The sequence below is a fragment of the Melanotaenia boesemani genome, chromosome 8, assembly GCF_017639745.1.
Source record: "Melanotaenia boesemani isolate fMelBoe1 chromosome 8, fMelBoe1.pri, whole genome shotgun sequence".
Lineage (NCBI taxonomy): Eukaryota > Metazoa > Chordata > Actinopteri > Atheriniformes > Melanotaeniidae > Melanotaenia > Melanotaenia boesemani.
The window spans coordinates 27,242,848-27,257,396 of NC_055689.1; the positions used below are offsets into that span (position 1 = coordinate 27,242,848).

At 37.3% G+C, this 14,549-nt stretch overlaps 2 protein-coding genes across 3 annotated transcripts in view; both read left to right on the top strand.

Annotated features, from left to right (window-relative positions):
• Positions 1 to 10,970, top strand: part of LOC121644473 (ATP-sensitive inward rectifier potassium channel 10-like) — a 29,336-nt gene extending 18,366 nt beyond the window's left edge. The window contains exon 7 of the mRNA XM_041992423.1: positions 10,781 to 10,970. The gene's annotated coding sequence lies outside the window, so the exon portion shown is untranslated. The remainder of the gene's footprint in view (positions 1 to 10,780) is intronic.
• LOC121644474 (SLAM family member 6-like) lies at positions 130 to 13,051 on the top strand. 2 transcript variants are annotated; one of them, XM_041992426.1, is made up of 7 exons: positions 130 to 276; positions 2,214 to 2,507; positions 2,623 to 2,910; positions 3,587 to 3,676; positions 4,892 to 4,935; positions 5,484 to 5,608; positions 12,757 to 13,051. In XM_041992426.1, exons 1-7 carry the CDS (start codon positions 213 to 215, stop codon positions 12,809 to 12,811), a joined length of 960 nt encoding a protein of 319 aa, XP_041848360.1. In that variant the 5' UTR covers positions 130 to 212; the 3' UTR covers positions 12,812 to 13,051. The 2 variants fall into 2 exon arrangements, with proteins under 2 accessions (XP_041848360.1, XP_041848359.1); XM_041992425.1 differs by lacking the exon at positions 12,757 to 13,051 and having other exon boundaries at positions 5,484 to 6,248.
• The last annotated feature ends 1,498 nt before the right edge of the window (positions 13,052 to 14,549 follow it).

The window sequence follows — 14,549 nt, forward strand, 5'->3', positions numbered from 1 at the left end:
CTTAAATTAGGTCATCTTGTTAATCTAATGTTTCAAACACTTTACTTTTCTTTTACTTTATTTATAGGTCAATTAACTGAAAAAAATTAGTCTTCCTTACGCTGTCACAACTATGTATAGAGATTCATCATAGAAATGACTGTTTGACGCAATGACAGAAGGAGGAAATGAACTGAACGGAAGAAGGTTTTCTACTTTACTTCTTCATTCACATGATGGCTGCGGGTCCTGTTGTTCTTCTGGTTGCCTTTCTGCTGAATCCACTTCAAGCACAAGGTAAAAACTTACATTTATCTGCCAGAATTAGTTTTGTTGTTCCTCTGTATTATGTCAAAATCATCTTAAATCAGGAGGGGATTAAACTCCACTGAAAGAACTCTGTGATGTGTCAGTATCTTAAATAGTTCACAAAAAGTTACGTGTTCAGATCAATAGAAGATAAGCTAATATATGACTGTATCAGAAATGATGTGAAAAATAATAATAAAAAAAGAATAAAGATAAAGCAGTTTACTGGAAATTTTGTGAAAAGCAAACTGCCCCCCACATTTTCCCCTCAGAAGGTTTGATCCAGTTGTAAATTATTAGACTTATGTTGAAGTCAGCACATTAAAATACACTGTCCCTGTTCACTAATGCAGAACAGAATGAAATGTTTGAAATGACGGTAAAAGTTTTTGGACCATCAGTATTCAGATCTAAGAATTTCTTTTGATTAATTTTCTAAGTGGATATTTTATGAGCAACATATACATTAATATTTTACATCTATGTGAATTTACAGTGGTTTAGCAAAAGTATTTATTTCTGTAATTTTTTGTAATTGTAACATATAGTTGTTCTTTGTAACCATGAAATACAAATAAATGTAATTATTGTTACTTTTTCCATTTCACACATAATAATATATACAGTATGTGGGGTGAAACTATTTTCTAACAAACAGAACACACCCTATATTTGTCACTGATGTCTTGAGTGTTGCTGATTGATTGATGGTGGCAGAAATATAAAAAAAAGAAAAAAAAAAAGAAAAAATAAATAAAAATAAAACAAGAAAACAATCTAGTCTATGACAACAAATTTATCAAAATACTGGTTTAAACCAGGAGTAATGTTATTGCATGAAGTTCTTTAATAATAAAAATGTGTTTCCTGGTTTAAACCATGACTGGGTTTGAGTATGCAGAGTCTGCATGTTGTCCCCATGAGTTTACAGCCCAAAATCATCCTTGTTCGGTTAACTGCTGATTTTCCCTGAAAGGTTGGAGCTTAAAGAAAAAAACGTCCATTAACTCAAACTAACTTACATGCAAATTGGTTTTGGTTCAATAAACTGCTTCCTCTCACAAATTTAGTAGAGTTTTAACTTTTATTTAATTTTCTTAAGACTCTTTTTGAAATATGCTGCCCCAGTCACTGTGAAACTAATCAGGGTCACTTAGACATTTAGAGAAATAGTCATATATAACCATCACGTCAAATCAGTTGATGTCTACATGTTCACAAAACTTCATTTAGATCCAGCCACAATGCACATTAAGTCTTGACAAAGACCTAACTTGGATACTAGATGTCATAGTTTTTATATATTTCTAGTCTAAAACGTACCCACAGTGAAACAGGGGTGTAGCAGTGTGCATACTACACAATTCGCACACATCTACACAGATTTAAGCAAACATAGGAATTCATGTCGTGTGCACAGAATTAATTTTTGTTTTCTCAGATTAATTTATTTTTTGTGCAAAAATATTTTTAGCTCAAAATGTCAAATCAATGTTTTATTAACAGCAGAACATAAAAACATATAATCTGTTGACAGTGAAACATTTTACTAAATACTGGTTCAGGTCTGAGAGAAGTTGGGACAGGTCCATGTTCACCACTGTGGAGTATCTCATCTTCCTCATAAACATCTTGGAATTAAGACCAGCTGCTGGGCCTTTGGGAGAGGACTGTTGTCCAACAGATTATCATTCCCACTTTGTTACACACTGATTTTTGTTCTGTTTTTAAAGTTTTTAATTCCACTGTAACATTATGGATGATATACATCCATCCATTTTTCTTAAATCTAACTGAGGGGGTTGGGGCAAATCCCAGCTGCTATCATGGAATTAAAAAAAATGCAATTGTAAATTGTATTGTAATTACTATGAATCAGATTGATATGACCCTAATGTTAGTGTGTTTTCATTATTTGTCCTCAGATTCTGAACTGTTTGTGCTGCGTGGAAGTAACCTACATCTGGATGTAAAGAAACCTGTTAAACTAACAGACGAAACTTATTTTGTATGGAAATTTAATGACAGTAGAGTAGTTAGATTTACTCATAACAAACAAACAACAATTTTTCCCTCATATAAAGAAAACGTTGACTTTAGTGAAGGAAATTACTCTCTGCAACTAAAAAATCTACAACACAGCAACAGTGGAATTTATAAGGCAGTAGTGAGTGGGGAGAAAGACGTAATAGTAACTGAATACAGACTCACAATCCAAGGTAAGTCTCTTTTGCTTATGTTTCTTTTTTGTTTTACTTTTCTTTTTTAATTTTCATATTCAACATATCATAGCAATGTGCTTCCAAACTATTCACACCTAATGCTATTCCTCAGATAAAGTGTCTTCAGTAAAACTGACCGTGACCCCCAACAACTCCTCCTCTTCCTCCTCCTGTAACCTGACTGTGACCTGCAGCACAGAGGACTCTAGCATCAGCACAGCTGTCCACTGTGACAACCAGACCTGCTCTCTGGTGAAAAAACCAAACTTGAAACCTCCAGTCCAAACTTCTTCTATCATTGTCTACTTGCAGCAAGACTACATCATTTGTAACCATAGCAACCAAGTGAGCTGGAAACATAATAACAAGGAGCTCAAATCCTACTGCAAGACAGAACAAGGTAAATGTAAAATTATAACATCATACAAGCAGTAAACCGAGAGCTTTTGAAAAAAAGTTTTTATCTGCTTTTTTAACTTAATGTTGGATGTCACATAAACTCTCAATACCAGTTGCTGAAAACAAATGAAAAGTTTGGTTGGGAATAGCAGTTTTCTCCAAATAAATTCCTACTGAACTTTTGAAGGACTTGTGAACACCAGCTGCTATCATGGAATTAAAAAAGAATTACAATTGTAAATTGTATTGTAATTAGGCAAGGCAGTTTATTTGTATAGCACATTTCATGTACAGGACAATTCAAAGTGCTTTACATAAAACAAAGGCATTACAGATATTTAGAAATAGTAAAAGGCATCAACACAAAATCACAATAAAATAATAAATTACATTAAAATGATTAAAAGCAAGATAAGTTAAAAAGTTAACATGCAGATTTCATGCATAGGCGCATGAGAAAAGAAATGTTTTTAACCTGGATTTAAAAATGTCTACATTTTTTAACTGAATGTTGGATGTCACATAAACTCTCAATACCAGTTGCTGAAAACAAATAAAAAGTTTGGTTGGGAATTGCAGTTTTCTTCAAATAAATTTCATACTGGCGTTTTGAAGGACTTGCAAACATTTTTTGTTGACTGTTTTTTGATGATTTAACCATTTTATTGTTTTTACAGATGCCATCGTTTCTGCAGCCATTAGAATTACAGCTGGAGTATTAACAGCGATACTGGCTGTGGCCTGTACTGTCATTGTCTACATAAAATGTAAGTCTATCTATCTATCTATCTATCTATCTATCTATCTATCTATCTATCTATCTATCTATCTATCTATCTATCTATCTATCTATCTATCTATCTATCTATCTATCTATCTATCTATCTATCTATCTATCTATCTATCTATCTATCTATCTGTCTGTCTGTCTGTCTGTCTGTCTGTCTGTCTGTCTGTCTATCTATCTATCTATCTATCTATCTATCTATCTATCTATCTAACCATCCATCCATCCATCCATCCATCTATCCATCTATTGGCTCCTTTTGCTTCCCCCAGAAATAATCTTTGTTGTCTGAATGATTCAAATTAAACTGACTTTAGATGCAAGTTGTGAAATGAATTGTTCCAAAAGAAGAAGGAAATAAAAATTGTGATTTGGCCCCTCCATCATGTGCTGTGTGCTGCTACTGAAACCCTAAAATCTAAATATTGTGAATTTTCTTTCTCCAGTGAAAAGATCTTTGGGTTGTGCTTTTTAATCAGAGTTGAGTCGGTTTATTTCTGCTGCAGCTCACCATGCTGATGGGTTTTTTATCTATTGCATCCCCCTATTTTAACTAATGTTACCCTGTCCATTCAAGTGCAAACCTTACTTAAAAGCCTGTGTACAGTCTGGACACTGTTTTGCAGCCTGTCAGCAGCACTTTGTAGCACCTGATGTTTGAATTTAATGACTTTTGGCAATATCATAACCAGCAAAAGAAAGGAAAGGAAAAGTTTTTGAAGTTTATGTTCATTTTGGTCAAAAATCTGCTAAATGTTTTTGGAAAAATACATTTTAGACCATCATTTGGAGCAGTTTTTACTTCTTTTTAAATGATAATTAGTGTGATAATAGTTTAGATATTGCGTTTCTTCTCACTTCTGTATACAGAGAAAACAAAAACCTTTAAAATTAGCCAAAAAAATAAAAGAAAAACAAAATGATTGCAAAAAGAGGGAGTTTTACACAATTTACTGCCCATCACCGCTCTGACAGCCTGCTCAGTTTGTTGTATGCTGACAAATTGGGTTGAAACTAAAACGTTTTTACCTAAATAGATTTTATTAACCAACATCTGTAGTCCATGTTAAACTTTAAACATTTTCTACTGCTTCTCTGTGTATGTAGGTGCAGCTCAATATATTTTTTTCTCTTTAAACAACAAGTTCAATCAACTTTAGGCATAAAACCTTTATTTTCTATGACTGACCCACAGGTAAAAGAAAAAGCAATGAAAATACAGGGAATGACATTTCTCAGGTAAGCAGTTATTTCATAAGTTATTTAATTGAATAATAATAAAAAAAAAAAAACTCCCAATTTGCCAGTCAAACGGAAGATCTTCACTGTGAGAAGCTGAAACTGAGAACAGGCTGCAGTAAATCTGTTTATATTTAAAAATATAAAAGAACAGAAAACACACTTCTTAATTAATTGTCCATCCAACTATGCAGCTTAAATATATATCATTTTATCTCTTGGCTGTCTTTCTAAATGGCATTAATCTCTTTCCGACATCAGCTGCTCCACTAATCCTGCTCCTGTTGCTCCTCATATTTTATTTGTGGTGTTTTGTTTTGTCCAAATGTCTTGCTGTGAACTAAAAGAACTAAACAATTTGTTGCATCTGAGTTCCAGGTCAGCAGCTCCAGTTCTTGAAGGCTACCATCTTGCAAGGTTGTAGCAGGGAAACACTAAAACCTGCAGGATGGTAGCCCTCCAGGACTGGAGTTGGTGACCCATGGTGCAGGGTAACTTAATGATAACAAATGTTTTCCCTAAAGAAAACCTTTCTGATTTATTTTTAGGAAATGGAAATGAGTCAAAATGTATATCAGAGACCTGATGATGCTTCAGATCTTCATCCTACAACCACTTATTCCATGATACAGTTTCCAGCTCAACCTGTGAACTCTGCTGAGACCAAACACACCCCGTCAGATCCAAGCACATGCCTGCCAGAGACAGTGTACGCACAGGTTCAAAGACACGACAACGCCAAAAGATAAAAACCACAAACATGATGTATTTACAAGACTCAACATGCACAAATAGAACCATTTTAGCACAGCCAAAGTGGTCCTCCACGCTGAAAGCTTTGCCTGCCTGCTTAGTCTGCAGGGTGGTTGCAGACAACCCTGTTGGTGGTTGTAGTTGCTCGGAAGGTTGGAGAATCCTGCACCACAGTCTAACTGTAACAATGTGGACCTCTGTCTGCCCTCATCCTAGTTTTTACTGTGATAATGCCCTCTGTGTTTGTGGAGTGGGCTGTGGACAAATGCCTAAGATAAGAAAGTTTCCTCACCCAGTTCAGCTGTTGTATAAAGCCATTATATGTATTTCTATTCATTTTTAATTTTTATTTTTATTAAAGATTAAAACCGGACATGAGGGTGTGCATATGTGTGTGTGTGTGTTTATGTGTAAATATGATTGGGAGTATTTCTATATTTGATAGTTTAACACTTGTGACTTGAAAGCTTTTGTTTTTAACATGTAAAAATGTTACTTTTTAAGAGACAAAGATGTAATGCATGTTGTGCTGCTTTTGGCTATAAAGAGAATTTGGTGATGAAATAATATGTGGTACTGAGTAGTTTATTTTTCACATCTTGTTGTCAACTCTTGTTTGTTATTACTGCAGTCTTGTAGTGTATACTGTATGTTTGTGTAAACAACATGAGTACGTGTCGTCACACCATCCATCCATCCATCCATCCATCCATCCATCCATCCATCCATCCATCCATCCATCCATCCATCCATCCATCCATCCATCCTAGGCGAGAGGCAGGGTACATCCTGGGCAGGTCATCAGTTCATCACAGGGCCAACACAGACACTCACTCCTAGGGAAGAATTTAGATACGCCAATAACTAACTTGCATGTTGACTGTGGCAGGAAGCCAGAGTACTGTGTAAGAACCCATGCATACAAAGAGATAACATGCAAACTCCACACAGAAAAGCCAGATTCAACCCCTATATCAGCCGATGCTTGAACCAGAAAAACCTTCTTGCTGTGAGGCGACAGTGTTAAACACATGGAGGAGCCATACAGTTTACTGTTAACGTTGTTTTAGTTTTATGATGTAGTATCCTTATTTATTGTACATTATCCTGTCTCGTTTCAGCCTTTTTAATGATTCTTTGAGACATATTGCCATTTTGCCAGCAAAAAAACAATAACAAAACATTGTGAAAAAATGTCCATTGTCTTTGTTTAAAAATGCAAACTGCTGTGATGCCTAAAGGCGAGGTTTGTTCAGATGTTTGAAAATCTGTGAGAGCTTTTGAATAATCTTAGGAGCTCTGAGGATGGAACATTACAGAGCACAGAGAAAAGTTTAAAGGTATCTGTCATGATCTGTGAGTCTTTGGTTTTGGTGTGTGTTTCTCCCTTCTGTATTTTTGGTTGCTTTACTTCCTGTTCGTCAGCACATCTGGTTTAATTTGCTCATTTGCATCACCTGCTCCCTGTTAATTCACCTCTGTGTATATATACCCCTTGGTGTCATTTATCACCAACCAGATCCTTGTTGTGTTTCCCTAGTTTCGTCTTTGTATGTCCTTTTTTTTTTTCTTTCATTAAAACCTTATTTCTGCATCCATCTATTTCTTGCCTCTTTATCCAACAACTGGGTCCTCATATTCTTGCACTGTGACAGTATGTTCTTGCCACCATTGACCCTGCGGATGAAAGGATAACTGTTTGAATCTCTTTGCCAAGAGGCAGCAAAGAGCTTCCTGACTGTTGTAGAACCTGACCCCGTGATGACCAAGTGACCTCCCATAAGATCCACAACAGAGAGACCCTCCAGGTGTCATATGCTGAAGGATCCAGAGAGCATGACGTCCGGTGAACTGGTGGGAATGCTCTTTGGGCTGGATGCAGAGGCAGAGCTGGTGGAGTATCCTGAGCAGTCACCTTTACAGGGAACCAGAGTGGCTTACAGAACGCCTCCTCATGGATGGCCTGGCTCTTGTGTCTCTGTATGCTCTGATGTGGCAGTCACCAAGGAGGTTCAGTTTGATGCCTCTTATAAAAGCCTCCGAGTGTCACGGCTGAACCGGCAGCCGTCGGAGGGAGGAAAGCAGGACCCAAATAGCAGACGTGAGAATCGTTAATGGCAGAACAGGTTTATTAAACACGAGGGATCTGGGTGGTCTGAGCTGGAGAGGGTCCGGGGTTCAGGTTCTCTGGGGGAAGAGGAAAATGGTGAGTGGAGTTCTATTCAACAAAGTCCTGTGATTCCAAGCTGGTGAGCGGCTTACTATATCCAAATGCAACTCCGGAATGAAGGAGGAGGTAGGCTGTCACGGCTGATCCTGAGCTGAAGGGTGAAGGGCGGGCAGGCAGGTGGCGAGGTATACAGCTGGTGGTTGGAGGAGGAAGACTGGAGGTCAGATCACTGGAATGCTGGAGTGTATCGATGCTGGAGAAGAGGTGAGGAAGCAAAGGTAAGTATACTAGACAGGAACAATAGAATTACTAGTATCGGCCTGGTCTAATCTGGCGAGGTCTGGTTGCTCCTGCAGTCCTCATAAAGGAAGGCTTGATGAGGGTTGATGGAACGCAGCTGCGGAGAAAAGAGCAGACCGGACTCCGCCCCAAGCTCACTGAAACCTGCACAGCCCCACCTAAAGCTCAGGTAGAGAAGGACATGCAGCAGAACCGTGACACCGAGGGGGACAATCGGTGCCAAAACAGAGGAGACACTTGAGAAGGGGTTGGCAGGGTTCGCAGAAACCCTCCCGGTCTCCAGCTCAGGTGACCTAGCAGGCGTCTCCTGGTTGTTTTCGCCGTCTCGGCCTGAGTGCCCTCTGTTGTTTCCAGAGTCCCGACCTCAGTGTCCTGTGTAGTCTCCAGCATTATGGCCTGTGTCTCCAGTATCATCTCCAGCACTTCAGCATCCCACACCGGTGCCCAGGTCCTGTTCAGTGCTTCAGCATCCCACGGTACCTATGTCCTAGCCTTGCTCCATGCTGCCAACACCACCCCTGCCAAGCCTTGCTCCTGTTCCTGTTCCTGCATGGGGTCCTGTGGACAACACCATGCCACTTTTTCAAGTTCCTATTTTTAAGGGGGTCCCGGTATGGGATGCTTCCCCGTCTGCTGTAGTTCCTGTTTCCAATAAGGTCCCTTGATGGGGTCACAGGCTGGGCTCGCTTGTTTTGTTTCCAGCTTGCATGTCTGAGGGGTTTGCAGCTCTCTGGGCATCCTGTGATTTTCAGATGTCATGCCGTGCTGATCCTTAGTGGTGCAATTTTGCTGTCGCCTAGTTTCTGTCTTGTTTCCAATTTTTTGGTTTTTAGTTCCCCCCCTTTGTGTTTTTGTTTGCTTTACTTCCTGTTCTTTGGCACACCTTGTTTAATTTGCTCATTTGCATCACTTGTTCCCTGTTGGCTCACCTTTGTGTATATAGCCTTTGGTTTTATTTATCACCTGCCAGATCATCGTCATTTTTTGTAAGTCTTCTGGTTCTTTATCATTAAAACCTTATTTCTGCACCCATCTGCCTCATGCGTCTTCGTCCTACATTTAGGTCCTCGTATTTTTAAACCATGACAGTATCTTTATCAAAGAGTAATCATAATTATGTCAGGCAAAATCCCAACAATTGTATTTGCAAAAAACTAAAATCAGAATAGAAATGTTTTTATTTACTAAAACGAATATGATCCTCTGGATAAATGCACATCATGGTAGAGAAGATGGAGAAGAGACAAAAAAATAAATAAATAAAGAAGAAAAACAAGGAGTGGCAGGAATGGGCTTCCATGCAGAAATGTAGGAGAAACAGAAATTTAAAAAAGCAAATTGAGACACAGAGAGAACAGACACAGGGTGACCTCTGGTGGGAAAAAGGGGCAGACAAATAGAGAGAGAGAGAAAGAGAGAGAAAAAAACCCCAAAACAAAACAAACAAAAAAATAAACGCAAGCAAGTCCAAAACTAAATGATTAAAACCAGCTTACTGTGATCCAAAGACCATGAAAGCCTTTATACAAGACATGATTAAATCAATTTAGTGCTGTTTTCTGCTAAAGTTTTCTGAGAAACAAACATATTTTTGTTTTTTTAAACACATAATTTTTCTCCCCCAAACAATTTCTTCAGCACACTTTTGTTGCATCATTGATAGAACTTTCTCTTCTTAACAGCAGTTTTCTTTAACAGTGTTGTATTTAAAGCAGATGTTGGCTGCACTTCTAACAGCAAAACTTTGATCTCATCAGTTAAAAACAACATTTCCTTACATCAATCTATCATTTATTGTTGTTCCTCACAGACTAAGAATGAAAAGAATCTCACTTTTATGGTCTATTTAATTAATTTATTTACTTGTGCTTATATCAAAATTAAGTTAAAAACTAATTAATTTTAAAATTTTAAAATTTTGTGAACACTTTCTCTTTTTTTTGCAATCCTGTTTTACAGTATCACAAAAATATATTCGTCACAGAAAATAAGTTCAAGGGTGGAAGTCAGGTGAATTTGATGTTTGTTGTAATATGGTATAATATAGTTTTATTTGAGATGTTTTACAAAAGTATTTTAATGAAAATGCTATTAAAAACCTGGCATCTTTAAGCACTGATATAGTTCCTTTCACTCTGATAATGTTGAAGGAATCAGCCAGTGCATGACAGTTTTTTCTTTCAGGCAGCTGCTCTCTGTGGAGAGGCTAGCGTTGGGGTCTATACAAAAAGATGTTTTTTCTGTTGAATATGTCCAAATGGCTCCTTGTAATAATGTCACTTTTGCCAGCCACTTGAGAAATGATCCAAGTGTAAACCCAGTGCCTTACAGAGATGTCAAGTAACAAAGTATAAATACTTTGGTCCTTGCTTTCTCATCATCATAGGGGTGATTTGAGACACACAACACACATGTATGAACAGTTTTTCAAGCAGGTAGGTATTTTTAAATAAAACACAACTTTGAGTTTCATCTTCCTTTATGGTGAAAACACCAGTGAGCAAAGCTGCAGTAGTTTAACTTTAACTCAGAAATGTCACCCCAAATTCCTCTTGCATAGTATTTCCTATTGAAATACATGGAGGTGACAAAACAGAAGTGCTGAGATGCGAGAGGGTGAAGGTTAGAGCACGATGGTGTGAAACGACAGATGAAGCAAGCTGTTAGTGGAGTGATATAAAATGGAGTGTAATATTTTCTTAATTAATATAAAATCCTGGCATCTGTGTTTCTGTGTACAAAGTCCAGATGGAAAGGTCAAATGAGGTGATTCTTTTAAAACTGACTCAATAACACTGTTTATTAAAGATAATGTTTCTGCTGTGTTCTACTTAAATTTCATGGATGAGAAAAGTGGAGTTTCCAGTTTGTTACGAATCGACTCAAAGTCAGTTTAGACAAGCAAGTGAATTGAATCGAATAAAAATGATGTGTTGTAGCTTGACATAAACAAGCTTTCCAAGTTGTCAGTACAATAATTTGTGCCAAAAACTAAACAGCAAGAAAAAAAGAAATGAGTAAGAGCTCTATGATGTTTCTTTTATGTTTGTATGTTGAATTTCTCATCCTATTCAACGCAGATTCATCAAATCTGGGGTGTCTTTAAATTACCTTTAAGCTGATGCTAATTATCCAGGTTTAATTACTCTGGATATTTGCATGTTCATGTAAAATGGATGATACCAGATCACCAATCACAATCCCACATTCCTGACAGGCTGAAAAGCAACATGGCTGCTGCAGCCAAAGCAAAACGGAGAGGTGACAATAACTACAGACTTTGTGGATTAATGAATTAATAAGACAATAAGTATCACTGCAACACCATTAAAACAACAATTTACAATTGTGTATTTTATTAATTCAAAGCTATTATTAAGGTACATGAGAAAGATTTTAGTTTTAGATCTTTTAGATGTAACACTGGTTGGAAGATTTTGGCATCTAATGAACACAAAGTGATTTAAACCAAGTTCATGTCTGAGTGTGTATAAACTGTATTACTCCAGACGTTGTGCTGCAGGCTTTGTCAGCATATAAATGTGTCAACAGATAGATTTTTCTAAAGTTTTGAAAATGCTGACTTTCTAATGAGGTCTTAAAGAATGTAAAATTGGCATGTTGTGCTAATTTTTGGATTTTTGTTTTTAACCATATTGTCAGGATCCGGTCACCTGGAGATTGAAGTTGTTTGTACATCCTGCACATAAACCTTCAGGATCCTGTTTTATACATATATTATAAGTTTAGCCTCTATAATCCTGTTTGTCTGTATTACTACTTGACATAAAAAAGTAGAACATCAGGGTCTAAAATCTTGTTTGCCTTGATCCCTGGCAAATTCGGTTTATCATTTTCTGTTTTGTCCAAGTTTTTAACCAAACTAAACCGAAACTTGTAGAATAAAGAAACAGGCACAGATAACAGGAGAACAATTCTCACAAGTTGCTGCTCCATCCCAAGTGATGTACCTTTAATTTAAGCTTCTGTAGCCACAGATCTAAGAAGATTGTAGATTCATATATGACATTCAAGTTTTTTTCTGCTTAAAAAATAGATAATGTATGATTATAAACCCCTGGGTGGATAATGACAATAAATTACAAATTTATTTATTTATTTTTTTAAATTAGCTTTTGTTTTCTCCTTTGAAGTGAAAAATTTTATTAGGTTTCAAACACATCATGCAAATCTACTGTAGCTCAACCAACCAAGACTTGACTTAAATGAGGTCATCTTGTTAATCTAATGTTTCAAACACTTTACTTTTCTTTTACTTTATTTATAGGTCAGTTAACTGAAAAAAAAATCAGTCAAATACAGGGAATGCCATTTCTCAGGTAAGCAGTTATTTAATAAGTTATTTAATTTAATAATAATAATGAAGGCTACCATCCTGCAAGGTTGTAGCAGGGAAACACTAAAACCTGCAGGATGGTAGCCCTCCAGGACTGGAGTTGGTGACCCATGGTGCAGGGTAACTTTATGATGACAAATGTTTTCCCTAAAGAAAACCTTTCTGATTCATTTTTAGGAAATGACCCACGACCTGTGAACCCTGCTGAGACCAAACACACCCCGTCAGATCCAAGTACACGCCTGTCAGAGACAGTGTACGCACAGGTTCAAAGACATGACAACGCCAAAAGATAAAAACCGCAAACATGATGTATTTACAAGACTCAACATGCACAAATAGAACCATTTTAGCACAGTCAAAGTGGTTCTCCATGCTGGAAGCTTTGCCTGCCTGCTTAGTCTGCAGGGTGGTTGCAGACAACCCTGTTGGTGGTTGTAGTTGTTTGGAAGGTTTGGGAATCCTGCACCACAGTCTAACTGTAACAATGTGGACCTCTGTCTGCCCTCATCCTAGTTTTTACTGCGATAATGCCGTCTGTGTTTGTGGAGAGGGCTGTGGACAAATGCCTAAGATAAGAACGTTTCCTCACCCAGTTCAGCTGTTGTATAAAGCCATTATATGTATTTCTATTATTTTTTATTTATTTTTTTTATTAAAGATTAAAACCGGACATGAGGGTGAGCATGTGTGGGTGTGTGTACATTTATGTGTGAATATGATTGGGTGTATTTCTATATTTGATAAGTTTAACACTTGTAGCTTTTGTTTTTAACATGTAAAAATGTCACTTTTTAAGAGACAAATATGTAATGCATGTTATGCTGCTTTTGGCTATAAAGAGAATTTGGTGATGAAATAATATGTGGTACTGAGTAGTTTATTTTTCACATCTTGTTGTCAACTCTTGTTTGTTATTACTGCAGTCTTGTTGTGTATACTGTATGTTTGTGTAAACAACATGAGTACATGTCGTTACACTATCCATCCATCCATCCATCCATCCATCCATCCATCCATCCAGCCATCCATCCATCCATCCATCCATCCATCTAAGCAGTTACTAAGCGAGAGGCAGGGTACATCCTGGGCAGGTCATCAGTTCATCACAGGGCCAACACAGACACTCACTCCTAGGGAAGAATTTAGATACGCCAATAACTAACTTGCATGTCTTTGGACTGTGGCAGGAAGCCAGAGTACTGTGTAAGAACCCATGCATACAAAGAGATAACATGCAAACTCCACACAGAAAAGCCAGATTCAACCCCTATATCAGCCGATGCTTGAACCAGAAAAACCTTCTTGCTGTGAGGCGACAGTGTTAAACACATGGAGGAGCCATACAGTTTACTGTTAAAGTTGTTTTAGTTTTATGATGTAGTATCCTTATTTATTGTACATTATCCTGTCTCGTTTCAGTCTTTTTAATGATTCTTTGAGACATATTGCCATTTTACCAGCAAAAAAACAATAACAAAACATTGTGAAAAAATGTCCATTGTCTTTGTAACTGCCACATTTTCATTTTCTATTTTCTGTGTATTTAGTCTTTTAGTATGGTTGAGCACCACTAGGTGGCACTGTGGCGAAACTAAAAAGCTTTGTGTGCAGAGTTAATTAGGTCAGAAGAAGCGACATCTAGAAGAGAAGACATATGTGAAAAGGTGTAAAAATAAGGAGAAATAAGTTCCCTAAGAAGAGACAAGAAGACCAATGCTAATTCTTCTCACGGTACTCAGCCAATGAGGTATTGTTTGTCTGTTTATTTTGTGGCAATAGTTTTATTTGTCAGTCGTATTTATTTTCTTTAAGCTAATTATCGTTTTGTCTGTGTCCTTTAGTTTTCACGGTGTGTTTATGAGTCAACCAAGATGGCTTCAATAAATTCATCAGTTGAGGAAACGATTTGTGTCCGTCTGTACCTGGAAGAATTATAGTGAAAACTCGGACTGATCTGCGCGGGTGGAGCACATGGCGAAGCGGCAAGATCAAAGAAGCAGCGGTCTCCTCTAAGAGTGATCAGCACATGCA